We start from the raw sequence: 23230 nt of genomic DNA on the forward strand, positions 1-23230 counted from the left end.
ATAAAAAATATATTTTAAAAAAAAAGAAAAACGTTCGGAGACTGCTGATAGTCCAAAATGCAGCTGCACAAGCTATTGTGGGTCTTCCTAGATATGCCCACGACTCTCCAGCACTCCACGAGCTGCATTGCCTACCGATTCGTCTCCAAACGCAATTCAAAGTGTTGGTAGTTACCTATAAAGCCCTACATGGCTTAGGACGAGGTTACTTACGGGACCGTCTTCTGCCTCGTATATCCCAACGACCAGTCAGAGCCCACAGAGTCGGCCTTCTCCGGCTGGCGGGCCCTAGGGTAAGAGCCTTCTCTGTGGTAACTCTGACCCTGTGGAACCAACTCCCTCCGGAGATTTGCACTTCCCCTACTCTCCTGGCCTTTCGGAAGGGCCTACCTTTGCCGGCAGGCCTGAGCCCGTTGAGTGTGACACTCTACTCTGACTGATTGTTGGCTTGATACTTGATTATTGGTATGATTGTGGCTGAACATTTACTTTTAAAAGCTGGGTTATTTTTAGTTGAACTAGGTGGTTTTTAACTTTTTGGACTTAGGATGTTTTCTATTGTTTTCTATATGTTGTAAGCCGCCCTGAGTCTTCAGAGAAGGGCGGCATATAAGACTAAATAATTAATAGATAGATAGATAGATAGATAGATAGATAGATAGATAGATAGATAGACAGACAGACAGACAGACAGACAGACAGACAGACAATTTGCAAATAACTTCCTGTCTTTATCAGTGATAATTCCTATCCTATGTGTATGTAAAGAGCCAAAGAAAATGGCAATTCCTTAAGACTGATGTATATTTGCATATAAATCGATACAAGTAGTTGAGGAGCTGAATGGATAAGAGGGGGGGAAATCCTACAGAGCAAAAAGCCTACAGTGCTGTGATGATCAAGAAACTTGGGGGGCCTGGGGGTGGTGCTGAAAAGAAATTGGTTTTCTTACTCTGTATAACATAATTGTCAATAAATATAAAACAGTTTCCTTTGCCCTATGCCTGTAAAATAATTTATTCTCTGTTTTCAGAATGAAAAAGGTATCTGTACAAATTGCCTTATTATATCGGCAAAGTAGTTTCTTGCAGCTTCCATGGGAATGTAATCTTGTATCAACCCCAACACAGAAAAATATACACTCTGTTTCACCATCTTGGGTGGAAACAGACCCTTGCAATAAATCACAGTAACACTAGTTCTCACCTGTAGGGCTCCAAAGTTCGGGTACCATAATGCAGAGCTTCTTCCCAAAGGCCCAGGTTTATGCAGGCATCCATGGCAAGGTCAAGTAATTTTAGCTGATAGATATTGGTGTCTGGCAGACGAGAGGTGTTACTCTTCAGTAACGTCTGGCAGGACAACAGAACGTGCTCCCACTCTGACATTTATGTGTGTTAAGGATTAACCCATGACAGAAGCATCAATCAAAAAAGGCAAAACATTAAGTTAAAACACTGCAGTTTTCTATTCTACAAAACCCTCTTCCATAAAAAGCTCCATTTTTTAAAAACCAACAAAGCATGAAAACAAGCTACATGAATATGAATGGTGATCATATGAAACCACAACTAACTATGCTATAGTTAATTTTCTTCTAAGTGTTATTTTCTTAAAAGAAACAACATATTTCTCATAACGTTTCTCTAATTTTAAACTCATCTTGTAAATTAAAAGAAGTATTTTTTCAATATTAACAATCTGGCAAACAAAACTCTTCCCTGATAAAAATTACATGGTGGGGACCACAATACATAGGGGAAGGAAAAGGCACTCTATATGGTGCTCAGTATTATTAAACATACAGTACCTGAAAAAATTAAGGACAAAAGAGTTTTCTATAACCCAGACCACATTTTGATTTGATGTACCTTCTGCTTCCTTTTCTTTACATTTGGTTTTATTTTGAAAAAATACAACATGCATTTTGTATTTAACAAAGAAAACAAGTTGATTGGTATATCGCCCTGATCTGAAGGGAAAGTGTGTACTATCAACCAGGAACAAAGGATACCTTTGCGTGAATTTGCTGCTCCTATTCCATTTATAACTTCTTTGGCTTCTTTCCAAGCTTGCTCATCACCTGCCAACATGTCAGCATCCTGCTTTGACAAAAATAAAAGCAAGCAAACAAAAAGCATCTGGTTAAAAAAGAGAAGGAAACTAATAGCCCTATCACAGATGTTAAGTAACATTGAATACCAGAATGTTATACAGTATTAAAACCGAAGCTAGAGGTCATGTTTTCTATGTTTCAACCCAAGAAAATTCTAAAAATAATATACATGCCTCATCAATAATAAAACCAATAGTTGCATTTCTTTGTTTGTTTATTGCTTGTTTGTTTGTAAAACATGTACAAAATAAGTTAAACATAAACAGTGCAGATAACTGAGGACAATAGGAAAGTAAGACAGGGATGGTAGGCACAATGGTGCGCTTATGCACACCCCTTACAGACCCCTTAGGAACGGGGTGAGGTCGACAGCAGACAGTTTAAGGTTAAAGTTTTGGGGGTTTGGGGAAGAAACCACAGTCAAGTTGTGCATTCCAGGCATTGATCACTCTGTTGATAAAGTCATATTTTCTGCAATATAGTTGGAGTGGTTTGAATTAAGTTTGTAGCTATTGTGTGCTCGTGTATTGTTTTGATTGAAGCTGAAGTAGTCATTGACAGGTAGGGCATTGTGGCAGATAATTTTATGAACTACATTTAGATCATTTATTTGTATTATATGCTTACATAGGAAGGGAGGGGTCAATAAATGAGCCAAAAGTTCAATATCCACATTTAGAAGAGGTTACATGAGATGTAAAAAAAGGAAACAAAGATGAAGTAAAGGAAACAGAAAAGAATGTGGTAAAATGGGATGGAGCTGAGAAAAGGAATAACAATATATTTCATATTTCCAATGTTTTCCCATTGGCAGTGTTTTGAGAAGGGTTTTAGATGAATAGGAGTGCTCAAGGAAAAATTAGCAGTCATGGGACTGAAGAATTGGCAGAATACTACTGAGATAATCTAGTGAGTAGGAGAAGCTATGAGAAACTTAAAGAAAGACAAGGATGATAATTCAGGTATTGAAATATCATGGATACACTAAGGACAATGCACCACAACTAATGTATACTAATGTATTGTTCTATATTGTACATAATGTCTTTGAAACTCCATTAGTCACTATCAAGAGAGACAACCAGTTTACTAAAACCAGAGGAGAAAGTTATTTGTCAAAACTCAGTTTTGTCTGCTTTAGCAGGGATTTTTAACTTGTTCTGCTTGTCAGCAGAAAATAATAATACCTGAATGACGATCATATGAGGTTTACAGCAGATAAAATTCTAAAAAAAACATCTTCTCTGCCAGTACCATAATTTAAACAAAGGAGCTTAGGGATGGCAAACCAATTTTCATATCAATTATCATCCCAAGAGCACAAAAGTTAAGAGGTTTTAATCTGCGTTTTCCACACAGTGAAGTTAATTATTGTACATTCGAAAAAGGAGGAAATATACACACAGAGCACATATTCATTCCATGTGTAGCTTTAGTGCTGCCTACTATAGAAGTCCAAATTGAAGGAAAATAGGTGAACTCTTATACTATCTCAACATCTTATTGCATTAAATGGCTTCTCAAGCTTCAATTATATGTAAGGAATTACAAAGAATATAGTGTTCCTTTTAAAATTTGCAAATGTAATAGCCAAAACATAAACAATCTGATCGCAATATGTTCACCTGGAAATAATTTTGTACAGAATCAAAGCACATAAAGGTCAGCAATAGAACAATAAAGTTCATGCTGAAGTACCTATGTCAGTTATGTTAATCGTACAGATCCAGACATGTTAAAATTTGCATATAACAAGGATGAGTCAAGGTTAGCTGTGATCTAACTGTGCTGCCTTCAAAGGGCACATGTTTTGATTTAATGTGCTTTTTTTTAATTTTGAGAAGACATGTAGGAAATGTACTGTAATTGAAAAACTAGAAAGCCAGATCTACATGGTGCATGATCAACTAACAAAGGAAACTAGGGTCTACAAAGTGATTCTATCATCATCTTATTTATAATCTATCTGAGGACAATGGAATTACCATAGTTGGGCTGTAAAATTTAGATAGGCACTTAACAGCAACAGAGATTCTTTCTTTCTTTCTTTCTTTCTTTCTTTCTTTCTTTCTTTCTTTCTTTCTTTCTTCCCTCCCTCCCTCCCTCTCTCTCTTTCAACACAGACTGTGGGAAACCTCACACTAGACTTCAAGCATCTTGCTGTGTGTGCCTCTCCATTCTTCTTCCATATTCTGGGTCCTTGGTTCCAAATGAGATGTAAAAGTTTCTACAGTCTGTGTTGATTTGGGGAGCCATGTCATTTGCTGGTGTTAGTCGACTGTGCTTCATTAAGTCAATGCACCCATCTATCGGGAGATTTTGGAGCACTTCCTGGTTCTTTCCACAGATGAACTTTAAGGGGATGCTGACTTCAATTTTCCAGTAGGACTTGGCACTTGCCCACACTGCCAAAAGCACCAAAACCTGTTCAATGACCATAGGTTTACTGTGCTTGATTGGCCAGCAAATTTACCTGACCTGAACCCCATGGAGAATCTATGGGACATGGCTAAGAGAAAGATGAAAGACATGAGATGGAACAATTGCAGAAGAGCTGAAGGCCGTTATTGAAGCATCCTGGTCTTCCATAACACCTCAGCAGTGCCACAGGCTGATAGCTTCTATGCCACGCTGCATTGAGGCAGTAATTGTTGCAAAAGGGTCCCAAATCAAGTTCTGACTACATATGCATGCTTATACTTTCCAGAGGTCCGATATTGTTCCATGTACAATCCTTGTTTTATTGATCACATGTAATATTCTAATTTTCTGAGATTGTGGATTTGAGTTTTCCCAAAATAGATTACCTTATTCAGAAAAAAAAACCCTCTAAAATCTAACTGGTGAGATTGTCAAGAAAAATTAAATATCATAGTATTTCTCCATATCTGAGCTTCTCTGTAATATTAATCAGTTATAGCATATATTGTTCTTATTAGAAGAGACTAACATGGCTCCTCATTTATAGTGAATCTGCTGAGAGAGGCATAGTGAAAGGCTAGAAATTTCAGAAGCAACCTGAAAATTCATGCTCTAGGCCTAGGGGTCTCCAACTTTAACAACTTTAAGACTTGTGGACTTCAACTCACAGAGTTCCTCAGCCAGCTGAGGAACTCTGGGAGTTGAAGTCCATAAATCTTAAAGTTGCCAAGGTTTGTGGTCCCTGCTCTAACCCTACCTTCTGACTTGGGGTAACACCTTGGTAGTTTCTGCTGCCACCACCTGTAGAATAGAGGTGTCTCACCTAGCATTCTTCTCTAACCTTAGTGCATGACACACAAGGAAGTCAAAGTTCCTATTGCTTTTCTGGTGATTGAAAAATCAAAGTGAAAAAGTTAGAATAGTTTGTATGATGCCAACAAATATGGTAAATCCATTTTCACAATCTCGCAAGAGATAAACAAAATTAGGAAGGGTTTTAGTTCCTGCTCAACTTTTTCAACATCAGACAAAGTTCCTATAAGCGTATCAGACAGGATAAATGCATCAGCCATATTTAATTAATTTTAAATGAATGACGGTCAATACCATGGACCTTGAATACTTGCAGAGTAGCCCTCAGCATACTTCTGAAAGGTCAGCTGCATTCTTATCTGGAAAAAGATACCATATCCATGAACGGTATTGCTATAAAAAATTATGTCAGGACAAAGCCATCATTGACTTGGAGACTTTGGTCTGCCACACTTATGCTGTGGAATGTATTCCTGTTTGGGAATTTGGGAAGGGCTGTTGCATGAAGAATGTAGAGAAGTACCCATAACAGATTCCTTCTAGATTCTCAAGGTCATCCTTTGTTCAGTACCTCCTTTGCTCAGTACCAGGACATGTTGGCAGAAGAAGACTGGTCAATGTGAAGTGGGTGTGGGAATAGGGGAATGAACTTTAAACTGGGTGGGGAATCCCTCTTAGCTTTAGACTTGGGTTTCTCCCAGGTGTGCCAACATGGCTCTCATAATAAATTGGAACTTTGAGGAATTTTTTGCCTTGGATTCTGATTTATTTTTTGATGTTATTTGGAACCCTGACAATCTAAATGATTAAATATACCATTGATGATTAAAAATACTTAAAATATCCCTTTCTGATCACCCAGAAGTTCCTGCTAACAATTTATTTTGCTGCTAAAATGTTACCCTATTCTTATTTTCCAAGAAAAATGCATATACTTCAACCCTTCCATAATGCAGCATGCAATTGAAGCAACAGTGTTAGCATTGAGCGGCTGGTTTCATTCATGAGCACAGCAAAGAAACACTGTCACTTCAATTGTATACCTATAAAGCAACCACAGGAGACAGTCAGTGAAAGAATAATTTCATCTTTTATAGAACAAGACTTCTATACAAATAAATGGTTACACTAGACGTGCTGTGGAAAATTGAGCCATGTGATACGACTCTAGCTACAAATATAAAACGATCCTGAACTAGAAATTGCAGAGACCTATTGCAGATAGTAATAACGACTTTAAATATGTTTATTTCATTTGGCAGTTTATATTCAGGTAGGGTAAAATATGAAAGTATTCATTCCACAGATGACATTCTGGATTAAGAATCCAACTAAATCTTTAGGCATTCAAAGAAGAAATAGAAAAATTAGGAGGTAGGGATGAAAAATACTGGGAGTAAGTAGAATTTTTCACCCAGTAGTATCTTTAACTAGATATGCTAGGGAAGAAGCTGCCCAGCTTTTAATCAACTATTGGAACAGAAGCCTCAGGTACGTAAAAGGAAAAAAGAAATCTAAGTTATAAGGCATGGAAACAATTGTAAACTGCAGATGGAAATTGTTTTCCCTAACTACAACAGCCTTTTTTAGGTAGCTGAAATGACAAAATGGCAAAAGGTTTTATGGTGAGTAAAGAGGACTGGGCCGGGGAACATTTATTGTACAACATTGCATTGGTATTTGAAAAGAGTTAGTTCTGCCAACTGTTTGGTTGTGAGACCCTGCAGTATCACTTGCATATTCATACATATATACTTTATTTTCCTTGAAAAGCAACGAGCTCAGAAATAATGCACAAAATGTTCTTCGTAGTTGGGAAAAACAGAATTATTAGAAGTTCTTCAACAATGGATTTTTTTTTTTTTTGCTTATGGCATTTTTGTTCAAATATACATCATAAGCTCCAGAGAGGCCATTCTTTTATTCTAGTAAAAAGAAAAAAGATACAGAAACAAGCAGTATTCTATTTCTGTTCTCAAAAATGGAGGATGGAAAGTAGATGGATAACTACAATGCAGAAATTGCCTGCATAAAAATACATTACATTTGAAGCTTTGCCTTAAGCAGTGTTGCTGAGGAACAAGTCTCCCTTAAGCTCCATGGATTTCCTTTCTGGAAACATACTTACAATTGTATTTTTTCAATATGGGTTTATTCAAAAAATATGTCCCATTGTGTTTGGATAGGCTTACTTGAAATTCAGAATGCTGAGACTGCCACCTTAGTATATTAATAGACAAAATAGTAGTAATATCTCTGTTCTGAACAGTGTTGAATGCAACATGGAACTTCTCTGGTTCATATTTCAGTGGGGAAGAACTATGATCTGTGGCTACCATGACTGCCCTGGTTTCTCCCCTATTAATGTATTGTGGGCATAGAATTTACTTCTTGATACAGGACATGTATAGCTGCACCAGTCATAGTATTTCTGTGTTATATACTTACCTTTTTATTATAGAATAAAGAATGACAGAGTTGGAAGTGAACTTGAAGGACTTCTAGTCCACACCCCTGTGCTCAAGCAGGAAGCGCATGCGTGCCCATATCTATAATTCCATGCATCCCACATGCATGCACACGTGACCCTCCCCCCGCTCCTGGCACGCAATGGCACGCCCATTTTTCTCTCTCCTCAGCCTTCAGAGCAGACCTGGACAAAGTGCGGCCCGTGGGCCGGATGCAGCCCACTCGCTGTCTGTGACTGGCCCGTGGAGGTTGGAAGGAAGGGAGGAAAGAAGGAAGGAAGGAAGGAAGGAGAAATGGAGGGAGGAAGGGGAAATGGAGGGAGGGAGGGAGGAAGGAGAAATTCTCTTTCCATGCCCTTTGGCCAAAGTCCAATAAATGTTCATTTTTTAATTGTTCATTGGTTTCATTGGCCTTTCCAAGAAATTTAAAGCAAACCCCCCCACCCCATCTCTCAGGGGAAGAAAAGGGGGGAGGAGGAGGAGGAAGAAAATGAATTCAAAGCTACTTTTAGGCAAAGCCTCCACTATGTTTTCTCAACTGATAATGTAGGTCAGTTGAAGAGAGGCACCTGAAAGGAATATTTTGAAAGAGAAGTAAAGAACTGCCCAAAAGCAGAAATAAAAGGCAGAGAAAATCAGAGAGACAGAAGCTTCTCTCCATCTGGAGAAGGAAGGAAGGAAGGAGAAATGGAGGGAACAAGGAAGGAAGGAAGGAAGGGATGGGCAATTAATTTATAATTATAATATATAATTATATATATAATATATATATAATGTAATATAAATATAATATAATATATAATTACAATTTATAATTATAATATTAACTCAGTTCTACCCAATAATATACAGTATTGGGTAGAACTGAGTTAATTATATTAATCCGGCCCTCTAAAACCATCCCAATTACTCATGCGGCCCCATTGCAAAATTAATTGCCCACCCCTGCTTCAGAGCCTTTCTAGGAGCCTGGGGAGGGCGAAAACAGCCTCCCCCCTCACTGGGGAGGGTGAAAACAGCCTCCCCCCTTACTCCAGAGGCCTGAAATGGCCTGTTTCAAGTTGGGAGCCACTCGTAACTAGAGGCGTTCTTAAGTAGAGGTGCCACAGTATGTCATTGTACAATGACTTATAAGTGTACTTTCAAGCAAATATACCTAGGGAATTATCACAATTACAAAATGAATCTGAGAAAGGAGGAGAGCAATTTTCAGTAACAAGCTGTAACAGAGCAAAGATCTGAATAAGAAGGAATCTAATCCTGTCATGTACAGTAGATTTGGTATTTAGTCCTGTTGACAGACCTTGGGAAAAAAAGAGAAGGATTATATCTTTTGTATTAATAAAATCTCCCAAAGTCTTATAATTTTTGCAATCCTGAATCATAAAGCAACTTAACTTTTTGTTAACATCATCAGTTTATACAGATGTCTGAACCTGTACCCCAATGCCCTACTGAACCCAGCAAGACTTATGTCTAGATAAATATTATAGGGGTGCACTGTCAAAGTTAATAGGAAAGAGATATCTTTTACACATTAGACTTTGTAATGTTATAGTAAAACAATAACACTATATATGAAGCAGCTGTCTTCTATGCAGCAGCTTAAAAGTATTGTGTTGCTAAATAGCAGAGATGGTATCTACAAAATGTAATAGTGTTTTTAGAAAGTATAATAAATTAGATTCTTTTTTTTGCTAAGGAATGAATAGCTTTGGATTTAAAGGAAGATAAGTTGTAATATTTAGACACTGGAGAAGTGAAAAGCAGATCAGATACAAATTGTTTCAAGCGTGTAGCTAGTGTTGACCAGTGATTTCATCTGGTTTCCTAAAGTGCTTTCTGTTGACAGCATGGCTTAGCTTGGGTGGCTGCTTGAATAAGTGATTCTTTTGGAAAATGGGACCCCGAGTTCATTTGGGAAAACAAAGAATAACTCCGGTAGATTGGCTGAGTTGTGGCATTTACTGAATTTTGTGCATACAAAGAACGATAAGGTTGGAAGGAAATTGGGATTGCTCCGGCAATCTCACATTACTCACAAGAGCCTACAAAACTTTTGTCAGACCCATCCTAAAATACAGCTCATCTGTCTGGAACCCATACCACATCTCAGATATCAACACCCTTGAAAATGTCCAAAACTATTTCACCAGAAGAGCTCTTCACTCCTCCACTCGAAACAGAATACCCTACGAAAATAGACTAACAATCCTGGATTTAGAAAGCTGAGAACTACGACGTCTAAAACACAATTTAAGTATTGCCCACAAGATCATAGGCTGCAACGTCCCACCTGTCAATGACTACTTCAGCTTCAACCGCAACAACACAAGAGCACGCAACAGATTCAAACTTAATATTAACCGCTACAAACTTGACTATAAAAAATATGACTTTAACAATCGAGTTGTCGAAGCGTGGAACTCATTACCAGACTCAATAGTGTCAACCCCTAACCCCCAACATTTCTCCCTTAGACTATCCACAATTGACCTCTCCAGGTTCCTAAGAGGTCAGTAAGGGGCGTACATAAGTGCACCAGTGTGCCTTTCATCCCTTGTCCAATTGTCTTTCCTTTATCTCATATATCATATATATTTTCTTCCTTTCATATATCTTCTCCTCTATTTTATATTTTTCTTTATATATATTACCTCATGTCTATTCTCTTCTATATGTATTGTGTATTGGACAAAATAAACAAATAAAAATAAATAAAACAAATAAATTCTCATATCATTATGGGCCAATGGTTGTTCAATATTTCTTCATCTTGATTTCCAGTAATGGAGCACCTACAGTTTCAGAAGGCAGGCTGTCCCACTGCTTAATAGCTTTTGCAGTCAGAAAACTCCAATTTGGTTCACGTTTGGATCACTCACTATAAAGATTCCACCCATTTCTCCTTGTTTTACCCTCCCTGCTGGGGAGAATAAACCTATTATGTCTTCCCTGTGATATGCCTTCATATATTGGAAGACTGCTATCATGGCATCCCTTAGCTTACTCTTCTTTAAGCTAAACAAAACTCTTTTAACCACCCAACCTAGAATTTAGCCTTCAAATCTTTTACCATATTTTGTTATTCTTGTCTGCCCTCTTTCCTGTTCCTCAATTGTGGTGACCAGCACTACAATATTCCAGATGTGGTCTGACCAGTGCAGCATAGAGTAGTACTATCACTTTGTACGATCTTGGTATTATACCTCTATTGATTTCAGCCCAAAACCGCACTTGGTTTTTTGGCAGCAGCAGCAGCAGCACATTGCTGGCTCAATCTTTCTTTCTTTCTTTCTTTCTTTCTTTCTTTCTTTCTTTCTTTCTTTCTCTTTCTTTCTTTCTTTCTTTCATTCATTTATTTGATTTCTATGCTGCCCCTCTATGAGGACTTGGGGCGGCTCACAACACATAATACACAGTATACACAATCTTGAATCCAATTAATTAATTAACAAATCTAAAACCCCAAAAAAGCATAAAAAACAATCATTCCATTCACTCAACATTCTCTCAACACATTCATTGGCCAGGAGGCAAAGATCTAATGGCCCCCGGCCTGGCAGCATAAATGAGTCTTCAGAGTCTTACAGAAAGCGAGGAGGGTGGGGACAGTACAAATCTTCGGGGGGAGCTAATTCCAGAAGGCCAAGGCACCCAAAGAGGAGGCTCTCTCCCCTAGGCCCCGCCAAACGATAGTTGACGGAACCTGGAGAAGGCCGACTCTGTGGGACCTGACTGGTTGCTGGGATTCATGTGGCAGAAGGCAATCTCTTAGGTATTCTGGTCCCACGCCTTGTAGGGCTTTATAGGTCATAACCAATACTTTGAATTGAGTTTGGAAACCAATTGGCAGCCAATACAGACCATGGAGTGTTGGAGAGATATGCACATGTTTGGGCAAGCCCATGACTGCTCTCGTGGCTGCATTTTGCACAATTTGTAGTTTCCGAACGCTTTTCAAAAGAAGCCCCATGTAGAGAGCATTGCAGTAGTCGAACCTCAGGTGATAAGGGCATGAGTGACCGTGAGCAAAGACTCCCTATCTAGGTAGGGCCGCAACTGATGCAACAGGTGAAAACAGCCGAAATATGATGTTCTAAAGTCAGCTATGGATTGAGGAGGACGCCCAAGTTGCGGACTCTCTCTGAGGGGGTCAAAAGTCCCCTCCCCTCAGGGTGATGGATGGATAGATGGAATTGTCCTTGGGAGGCAGAACCCATATCCTACCAAAGATCCCAGGACTTTTTGGTAAGTACTATTGTCATGTTCCATCTACTTTATATTTCTGCATCTATTTTTAATCGCTTAAGTATAAAGCCTTAAAATGCTTAACACTGAACAACATTTTGTTGGATAGAGCCCAATGTTCAAGTGTATCAAGATCTTTTTAAAGTTTGGCTCTGTTTTCATGGGTATCACCAGCTTTGTGACACCCTCCAGGCTTTCTCTTGGCTCTTTTATTTGTACAGACTTAAACATGTTAAGAATTCTTCATATTTTTTTAAATGCTCTTGTGCAATGTTGGTGCAGGCTCACGGGGCATTTGGCTACAAAGGCATCCTTGAATTTAATTCTTGGTTTGTCTGTTTATCCCTTTAGCACTGTAAGTATAAAAAGAAGAGTTGATTTGCTGAGCAAGGATGTGAATATGATTCATGAATACCTTTTGTTCTGAATGTTTTGGGATGTAAATGCTGGCAACCAGATAGAGGATTGTTTTGTCTTTCCCAAGGTGAGGCCACTCTCCTGGGCAGAAATGCCTATAGGAAGGAAGGAAGGAAGGAAGGAGGGAGGGAGGGAGGGAAGGATGGAGGGAAGGAAGGAGGGAGGGAAGGAGGGAAGGAAGGAAGGAGGGAGGGAGGGAAGGATGGAGGGAAGGAGGGAAGGAGGGAGGGAGGGAAGGAGGGAGGGAAGAATGGGGGGAAGGAGGGAAGGAGGGAGGGAGGGAAGGAAGGAAGGAAGGAAGGAAGGAAGGAAGGAAGGATGGAATAGAGATGGCCCATCTTTTAACTGCCTGGTAGCTTTCAAAAATAATAATAATAATAATTTTTTTACTACCAGTTCTCTGGGTGTGGCTTGGTGGGCGTCGCAGGGGAAAGATACTGCAAAATCTCCATTTCCTCCCGATCTACTGGGACTCGGGAGGCAAATAATAGATGGAGGTGGGGCCAGTCAGAGCTGCTATTTACCAGTTCTCTGAACTACTCAAAATTTCAACTACCAGTTCTCCAGAATTGGTCAGGACCTGCTGAAATCCACCTTTGATTTAGGCAAATGGAATTTAGATTCCCCTTCATGGATTGCTACATATTAGTAATGAAGGAATATGTATTATATATCCCAATGATACTATGAACTATACCGTTGACACTATACATTACCAGAAGCTTTATCCATGAAAAGCAGGTCACATGTAAAGGATCAGAATAAATACAATCCATTGGACAAGAAAATAGGCTTCATTATTTTCAAAAAAAAGAATCCAACCCATCCCCAAAGCCCATTCTCAAGCAGGGCAGAATTGATATACTAAAAGATGTGTTTCCCAGCTCTGGTGATATCCAGTAAGCTACTGGGGGAGAGAAAATGCAAATAAAAGTAGTATTGTTACTTTTGATATGGCTAGAATTAAGCCAAAAGGACATTCAGTTGCTGATATGCCCATAGGCTAAAGCAGTGTTTCCCAACCTTGGCAACTTGAAGATATCTGGACTTCAACTCCCAGAATTCCCCAGCCAGCATTTGCTGGCTAGGGAATTCTGGGAGTTGAAGTCCAAATATCTTCAAGTTGCCAAGGTTGGGAAACACTGGGCTAAAGGAAGTTTCAATGCTACAAAAAATGCAATCCCTTCAGTCAGAGTTACCTTTAGCCTTCAGTCTTTCCTTTTCCAGAAAAGGAGTCAATACAACTAATTATTTAATTGCTTTCATTGACTTTTAATTGCTCATATTTACTTTAGTCTGTCAGGAAACTTGAGCGCCCTATGAGTGGGCTGTAAATCATCGTCATAAAGAAAATTTCAAAGTCACCTTCCATTTTTAGCTACAGAGAAGCTGGTTATTGAAAATGCACCTTCATAATATTAAAGGTAAAATTTCATTCCAATCATTTGATATAATTTGGGGGAATGGGGGATAAAAAGCAGATATCCTCATGTATTTAAAATAGGTGTTTTTTGTATTATTTCCAAGCACGACTCTAGTGGGTTACTCTGAGCTCAATAGTTCTCTTAAAAACTTGGAGGGCTCCCTGAGGACTGAGAGATAACATCCAAGCTTGGATTCCCTCCTAAAAAGCCTCTGTCATCTTCTCCATTCCTGGGGTAGCAATCTGACATAAAGCCCTCCCAGAGAGCATAAAATTGCAATATTAAGCTTTTAAAGTTTGGAGCTCTCTCTTTCACATTTACTGTAATTGTTCATTTCTGCTGTACATTTTATTTCATGGAGGTTCTTCTTTTTAAGTAGCATTACAACCCACTCTAGGAACAGAACTCAGCCAGAGGAACGAATTGATTTGCATCAAAAATATTACAAAGCGGTAAAGTTAAGTGAAGAGTACTTCCAATATTTTTTGTTGCATTTAATGGCAAGAATTCTTGCCATTAAAGGAAAAAAAAGTTTTTTTTAGCAATTTGGGTAAATTGGGCATTTCTTACATCAGAGTTCCCCAATGTTTCCAGCTTTGCAGACTGGCAAAGAGAGGAAGGGATGGTTCGAGCAAACAGCCAGCTACTGTACACATGCATGCAGCTCCATTTGCATAAATAGCATGCACAAATTCCTGCTGCTCACATTAAATAGAATACACATGCACATGTTTGAGTGCTGGTTGCACAAGTGGCCTAGTTACAAATCCTTCACAGCCCACTAGTGGATCAGTGCCCACAGGTTGCGGACTGCATGGTATGTCTGTGTGGATGTTTGGTTTTATAAGGGTTTTTAGTTGTTTTATTATTGGATTGTCACATGCTGTTTTTATCGTTGTTAGCCGCCCCGAGTCTACAGAGAGGGGCAGCATACAAATCCAATAAATTATTATTATTATTATTATTATTATTATTATTATTATTATCTATCATCTATCATCTATCTATCATTCATCTATGTATCTATCTATCTATGTATCTATCTATCTATGTATGTATCTATCTATCTGTTCTGTCTGGGTGCCCCCAGACTTCAACACCAACTGGAAAAAACAGCCAGACACGCTGGTAAAAGCAAAGGCACTTTATAGTTTGAAAAATAAACACAGAGAAAAACCTGTTCTTCCCAACAGGCAGGCTATGAGGCTTCACAGCAGAGTCCTGACGGCCAGACAATACAGCAGACTTCTTGCTGGCACACACACCACTGTAGAGAATAAGACCCACGCCTTTCCCCCCAAGGTTTCAGCCTTCAAGGCCACAAGCCAGAATCAGAGACGCCAAAGATCACAGCCAGGTCCCAGGACTCCCAAAGATAATACTCCACAATACAGGAAGGGTGGGTCTGCCTTTTCAGCCTTTCTGGGGAGAACCACACCCAAACCCAGCTGTTGCCTATTTAGGGCTGGAAATACCTGGCTAATTGTCCCCTTCGTTGTGCTGCTCTTCTCTGCCTGAGATCGATGATGGCTTGTGCATTTTCATCTAAGGACTCCAGGCTGCTTGCTGGGGAGAGCTCCACCCCGGGGGCCTCAGGCTGTTCTCCCTCTCCCTCGGCCTGATATTCCTCCTCCCCGTCTGCCTGGGCCTCCTCCTCCTCCTCCTCCTCCTGTTCCTCATCCTCCCCCTCTGAGCATGGAGCCGGCAGAGGTTCAGCCGTTCCCTGAGGAGCCTCAGATGGAATCACAACACTATCTATCTATCTATCTATCTATCTATCTATCTATCTATCTATCTATCTATCTATCTATCTATCTTATATAACTGCCCTACTCATACCCTTGTGACTCCAGGAGGTTTGACATAAAGCCATTGATCCCACCCTATGGCAGCAACAACATTCCAATTTTCATTTAAGATTCCCAGGGGTCTGCTGACAAAATACCACTGTCTTTAGGGTCTTTCAGAAAAACAAAGTGAGGGACAATCATTCCTCCGGGAAATGATGCTTTATAGGGAAGGGGCACCACTGAAAAGGCCTTTTGTCATGATTCCCCCAGGTATACATTTATTATTTGGATTTCTAGGACGCCCTTCTCCTTAGATTGCCCTCAACAGCATTGCCAAAAAATCACTAAGAGTCACAAACGTAATTCTACGCAGCTTCTTCTCTAGAAACACCGATCTACTAACCAGAGCATACAAAACATTTGTCAGACCTATTCTTGAATACAGCTCTCCTGTATGGAATCCACACTGCATAACAGACATTAATACAATTGAAGGAGTCCAGAAATACTTCACAAGAAGAGTCCTCCACTCCTCCTCATGCAACAAATTACCTTCCTCCTCCAGACTTCAATTATTATGTTTAGAAAATTTACAGCTACGCTGCCTCCGAACTGATTTAACTGTTGTTCATAAAATCATACATCACAATGTACTCCCTGTTAGTGACTACTTCACCTTTAACAACAACAACACAAGAGCACACAATAGATACAAACGAAATGTAAATCGCTCCAAACTAGATTGCAGAAAATACAATTTCAGCAATAGAGTGGTCAACACCTGGAATTCACTACCGGACTCTGTTGTTTCTTCCCCCAATCCCAAAATCTTCAACCTTACATTATCTACAATAGACCCCTCCCCTTTTCTAAGAGGTCTGTAAGGGGCGTGCATAAGTGCACCTTTGTGCCTACCGTTCCTATCCTAATGTCTTTTTATCTTTTCGATCTCTACTTTATACTTATGTTAAACATATTACAATATGTTACAATATGTTTATTTACAATAAATATTTATTTATTTATTTGTATGACAAATAAATAAATAAATAAATAAATAAATAAATAAATAAATAAATAAATAAAACAAATAGATTCATCCTTAGTAGATGGGATCCACAACATATACCCTGCCTTCTCATTCTGGTGAGGTGGGCAGAAGTAAAGGGAGAAGAGTGATTAATCTTTCAGAGAATCTTTAACCAAAATGAAAATATAGCTCACACAGTTTTCCTTATGCATCAGGAAATAATAAGAAATGTTAATATTAAATGAAAAATGAACATTTAGAGAAAGAGTTTTGATGGGTTTCGGCGACAAGATTCCTCTATTCATTTCAATCACTGTGAAAATTTTATGTCAAATTATCACGCTTGTTTTAAAATGGGTTGTTTTACATGTCCTAAGAATATTTTTATTTCAATTTGCTCCATCAAATACTTCCCACAATCACATCCTATCTTATAATGAGCCTTTTTAATATTTAGAATATTTGCATATAGCTTATTATTGTTCCATTCACAGTAAGTGGTCAGCCAAGGAACTATAAATAGTTCAACTCTTTATGCATTAAAATTTTATATTAAACATACATTCACATTTCAATGCAACAATTTGGGTAGACAATTTAATTATCTTGTGCGGTTGATCAGTTTAATCAGCAAAATGCTATGTATTTCTCGCTATTCTTACAACCGGCATGTAATTGAGTCATATCTCAAGCCTGATTCTTCTACCAAAATATTTACATAACCAAATGAATGTATTGCGTTCTAAATAGCACTGTAATTCTATCATGCTTTGTTTCCCCACTAGATTAACGCTCATTATTTGTACAGAAACTTCCATACATGACTTCTCATGTTAATTAACTAAGTACATGGTGGTTTAGTCCATTCATATTTTTTCCCTTCTAATATATTAACTGATCTCAAGTAATAATGCCACTGAAGAAGCTGAGCCAGTAAATGCCTTTTTACATTCAGGGCTCGGAACAAGCAAGAATGACCAATTGTATCAATATTAGACCGGTACATGAGAGACACTTTTGTGTGTACACTTTAAAAATACAGAACATAAAATGGATGTAATTTGTATTAAATGTCAGAAATTTGATTGTATAATTACTCCAATTCCAACCCAAGGATTATATTGTAATCAAATTCTTGCTCATAATATAATCTACAGAATCTGCTCTTAATGAAGAGCTTCATCCCTCAATTGCAAAATAAAAAAAGAAGTTGGGCAGGTAATAGTCTCAGTCTCCCTCTCTCCATCCCTCCTTCCCTCCTTCCCTCCCTCTCTGGAAGACAGAGAGCGATTGGGAGAGATGCATATGTCTGACATGTGTATTTGTCCTTAAGTAAGCTGCTTGACCTTTTCTGCCAGCCTTTAATTGTTAAATAGCAAGATAACCGTTTTCATTTTAATGGAAGTGTTACTACATGCTCTAAATACTAATAGGCTGCTATCTGTGACATTGCTATTATAGGACTAGGACATAAATAATAACTATTTGGAATCTCATATTGCATCCACAATGCAAAAGTTAATTAAAAATTTTAAAGCACGTGGCCATGGAAAGAAAAAAATCCCTAACCAGTTACTGAGGATCTAGGGCATTTTTGTCACGTTATCATTTTTATATGACATAACCTTGATCAATAAACAAGAGGTGGACAGCCTCTGAGCCTCATCGCTAATCTCTTTAAAATGAATACATGACTAAAGCTTTATCCAGATATGATTAGCATGTAACATATTTCAGACAACTGTCTTGTCTGTCAGTGAAAAGATTAAAAGATTATCCATATTGACGGGAGGAAGATGTCATTCATTCATTTATTTTATTATTTAATCTAATGTTGCCGACAAGGCTATTGATCAGCTATTTTATAGATTAGAACAGGATAGTAATGATTATGCCTATCCAAAAGAGAACAAAAAAGTCCTCTTGAATTATGAGATTATAATTTCAGTCCTGCTCATGCTGGCCTAGCAGGAAAAAAATTCTGGGTTAAACAGGCTACCTTCCATGCTGCCTTCAGGAGTTGCTCTGTAGTAGGTTGCCTAGCTCTCTATTATTCTCAGGTAACTCAGTAGCAGTCCAGGTTTTCCAATCTTTTTGAACTGACTCTTCCTGATAATACAAAGCATCCATTTCATCTAATTAGTTCCCTCAAGCTAAGGTCTCGTGTCTAAAGACAGGTAATCATTAATGGTTATTTAGTATTGTTATTAAATTGCACCTCAGGCTGGACCTTAGGACTGAAGTTCAACTCCCCCAATGTTGCCTCAGAAAACAGGCAGTGATGGGGAAAAATAATTCAGCACAAATATCTGAACTGGCTGGTGCAGTGATTTTCAACCTTTTTTGAGTTGCGGCACATTTTTTACATTTACAAAATCCTGGGGCACGCCACCAACCAAAATGACACAAAATGACACTCTAAGACAGTACATATTATACATATTATCCCACCTTGTGTGTGTGTGTGTGTGTATACACTCTTGAACCATTTCCAAAAACAGGTGAGGGCTGGGGGGGGGGGTGTTCTCTCTTATTCTTTCCAAAAACAGGTGAGGGCTGGGGAGTTTTCCTCTCTTATTCTTTGGGTGCTTTTTATCATATGCTTTAAATCAAGAGTCAATTCTCTCTCTTTTGTTTCTCTCTCTTTCCTTTCATTCTCTGCCTCAATCATTTTCTCATTTCTCTTTTTTCTCCCATTTTTTCTCTCATTTCTCTCTCTTTCTCCCTTCCTCTCCTCTCTCTCTTTCTTGCTTTCTTTCTCTCACTCACTCTCTTTCTCTCTCTTGCTTTCTTTCTCTCTCTTTCTCTCTCTCTTTCTCTCTCTCTTGCTTTCTTTCTCTCACACACACTCTCTTGCTTGCTTGCTTTCTCTCTCTTGCTTTCTTTCTCTCTCTTGCTCTCTCTTTCTTTTTCTCTCTCTCTTGCTTTCTTTCTCTCTTTCTCTCTCTCTCTTTTTCTTTCTCTCTCTCTCTTTCTTTCTCTCTCACTTTCTTTCTCTTTCTCTTTGTCTCTCCCCTCTCGCAGCACACCTGACCATGTGCTGCGGCGCACTAGTTGAAAAACACTGGGCTGGTGTATTGGAATAGCAGAAGCTAATGCTGGTTCTGATACTGCTCGCTCTATCTAAAGTACCGGTATATCTCCTCAGGGCAGCATGTATTCAGTTATCAATGCTTGTTTTATTGTTTTTATTTTAAAAAATATTCTTATGTAGATAAGCACGGGAATGTACTCAATTCATTTAACATCAGAGAATCAAAATCCAATTTATTCATGTCCCCATTATGATATCCAGATTACTATATTATTGTTTGTTTGTTTTTGTTTTGTTTTTTGTTTTTGTTTTTATTGGATTTATATGCCGCCCCTCTCCGCAAACTCGGGGCGGCTCACAACAATAATAAAAAAACAGTACAGTACAGTAGTGGGTTCCTACCGGTACGGTCAATGCCATCATTACCAGTAGCAAAAATGAAGCTGCTAGCACAGCTACGCATCTCCAGCATGTGTGCGCATGCATCCGGGCAAGATTTTGCTTTTGCACATGCGCAAGAAGCAAAATATTGCGAGGGGATGCGCGTACATGAGAGATTTTGATGATTTTTTGCTTCCAAGCATGCGCAGAAGCAAAAGGCACCAAAATTTCTCATGCACATGTCCCCTCATAAGATTTTGCTTCCTGCCCATGTGCAGAAGCAAAATCTTACTCAGACGCCTGCATGCGCACACTGGAGTTGTGGAGCTGCGCACACAGTGCACCGGGAGTAGCAGGAGTGGCAACCCCTGCCTGAATCCCACCCAATGACTTAACATATCCCACATCTTGGCATAGGGTCAGGTTGGAGCCTGAAGATGATATTGTCTGATGGACAGCAGACTCTGGGTCAGGCACCTGGCTTTACAGCTTTTTAAAATTATTATTATTGTTATTATTATTATTATTGTTGTTGTTGTTATTATTATTTACTATTGCTATTACTATTATTATAACTATTATAACTATTATAACTATTATAACTATTATAACTATTATTACTATTATTATTACTATTATTACTATTATTACTATTATTATTATTACTATTATTACTATTATTACTATTATTACTATTATTATTATTATCTGGTGATTTTTATTATTGTTGTGGAATGCAGCTTAGAGAAACCAAGACAAGAATTTTGGAAATTCAGGGTGATAGGGAGGAATCACTTCATTAAATTTGCTGCTAGTAAACTGGAGAAATGGTGGGCTGTCCCCGATGGTTACTGTATGCACAGAGTAATCCTTGTTTATCAAGGATATGCACACAGATACGTTGTATTGGAGTAGTGTATTCAGCCACACCCAGATACACTAATAGAAGTTAAAATTTGCTTTAAGAAATATTTTTTGTTTGTTTGTTTTTGCTACTTGTATGCCGCCGAATTCCATTACAGACTCTGGGCGGCTCACAGCAATATAAAAAATAAAAACAATTATAAAAAACGCTTAATTATAAAAACATTCGTCCATTCAGCTGGGACAAGATGGAGCCATTCAATGGTTCCAAGCCTTCCGGAAAAGCCATGTTTTTATGGCCTTTCGGAAAGCCAGGAGAGTGGGGTCGTGCGGATCTCAGGGGGCAGTTGATTCCACAAAGCCAGAGCCAACACAGAGAAGACCCTCCCACGTGGTCTCACCAGCCGACACTGTCTGTCCCAAGGAACTGTGAGGAGACCAACTCTGTGGGCCCTAACTAGCCACTGGGAGGTATGTAGCAGAATGCGGTCTCGTACTTAGCAGTCCAAGTCATACATGTAATAGTCAGAATAACAACCCAAATAATATCTAATTACAAAGTCTTTCTTACCAGTTGTCTTTGTTATAAACAGTAAAAAACATATCAAGCCTAAACACATTCTAGTTACAACACATAACTACAATACATAGAATGCAGAAAGAATGCAGAGAAAACTAACAGAGAATAACAGTGAGAACAAAATATGATCTCTAGCCCCCTCTTATGGTAGTCTGCAATACCATCAGCCAATCAGACATAGCTCAGTTAAAGCTATATACATTAACACACATTGTTGGTTTATATATATGGCCAACCAGTGAAGGGCTACCAAAATGTTTACTACCAAACTGTGGCGTGGTTTATGTATTTCCTTTCAATATCTTCCAATGCAAATTGGGTGCTTTGGGGTGGAGCTCCATTTTTGCTACCCCATTGTGTCGTTGCCCCCCCCCCGTCCGGGCAGTAGCCCACCCCTGTTGCCAACCCAACTGTTACGACAGAGTCTTAACAGTTACCATTTTGTGAGATACTGAAACATGCTCTTGAAATTTGTACTGTACTCACTGACTCAAAAAGTTCAGATAGCCAGATTGCTATCCGAGCATTTTTTTGCAGCTGCCAAGTTTACCTAGGATAAACAGGAGCTGGAAATTAATTGTTGCCAGACATGTAGAACTTTTATGGTGCTAGCAATTTCGAGAAAAACCCTGAGGCTTCATCAAAAACACAGAGGAAGATAGTCTGGTTAAATCATCGATCAAGAATGTTACATTTCTTTCTAGCCTCTTGGCTTGGTGAGTAATGAAGCTCAGTTCCTCTCACTTGACCGCAAGGCTCACCTCTCACAGGAGTGTTGTATTCCAAACCTATTCCAGCAGGTCAGCACAGAGAGCCTTCCAAATTGATACTGTCACGCCACATCAATATAAATTCCCAGTTTCCTCTGAAACTGAACTTTGGGCAGACTTTTCAAGGGTCTCATTAATTTAGGTGAACTACAACTTATTTTATGTGCCCTGAAGGCATCCCTGTCTATTTAAACTATTCAAAAATGCAGGGGGAAGGAAGGAAGGAAGGAGGGAGGGAGGGAGGGAGGGAGGGAGGGAGGGAGGGAGGGAGGAAGGAAGGAAGGAAGGAAGGAAGGAAGGAAGGAAGGAAGGAAGGAAGGAAGGAAGGAAGGAAACCAGTCTTAAGCAACTGAATAAGGTAAACATCCCTCACAATCTCAGTGTCTCTCATCAAGTTATCATTTATCAGGCAAATGCTCAGGGGCGAAATACTCCCGGTTCACTCATGGCTCTCCGCTGTTGGAGATCCAGTTGCGAAGGGAGCGCGAGGCTCTGCCCACCCACCCAGATATCGCCATTTGTGTTCTTTTACCCTCTGGGCATGCACAGAATGCTTTGCGCCTGCACAGAGGGTAACAGAACCCAAATGGTGGAGTCCGGGTGGGTGGACAGAGCCTCACGCTCCCTTCGTGGCCGGTTCTCTGACTATTGCCAGCCCCCGCAAATGGTATAAAGCCAGAATTTATGAACTACTAAAACCTAAATTTATAAATGACTCTTTGGCTTTCAAAGTCATTTATGACTCTAAGAAATAAAATATATTTGTTAAATAAGTCTTACCCAGTTACATTAACTGCGTAAAATTGTCAGTTTAAGATTGCCCAATTGACCAACATTATGGTGTATACACAATTACTATGTAAGCTATGCC

The 23230-nt window shown here is 39.0% G+C and overlaps 1 protein-coding gene across 3 annotated transcripts in view; it reads right to left on the minus strand.

Moving 5' to 3' along the window:
* The window catches only part of SMYD3 (SET and MYND domain containing 3), a 411511-nt gene that overhangs the window by 46535 nt on the left and 341746 nt on the right, over positions 1-23230 (minus strand). For 2 of the 3 annotated variants that reach the window (XM_070734078.1, XM_070734080.1), the window contains 2 exons: positions 2015-2102; positions 1207-1381 (listed from right to left, as the gene is read on the minus strand). In XM_070734078.1, the coding sequence (XP_070590179.1) occupies positions 1207-1381; positions 2015-2102 (263 nt within the window). Of the gene's footprint in view, positions 1-1206; positions 1382-2014; positions 2106-23230 lie in introns of all 3 variants that reach the window. The other variant, XM_070734076.1, reaches the window with a different exon arrangement.

Source organism: Erythrolamprus reginae, chromosome 1, assembly GCF_031021105.1.
Source record: "Erythrolamprus reginae isolate rEryReg1 chromosome 1, rEryReg1.hap1, whole genome shotgun sequence".
Classification (NCBI taxonomy): Eukaryota; Metazoa; Chordata; class Lepidosauria; order Squamata; family Dipsadidae; genus Erythrolamprus; species Erythrolamprus reginae.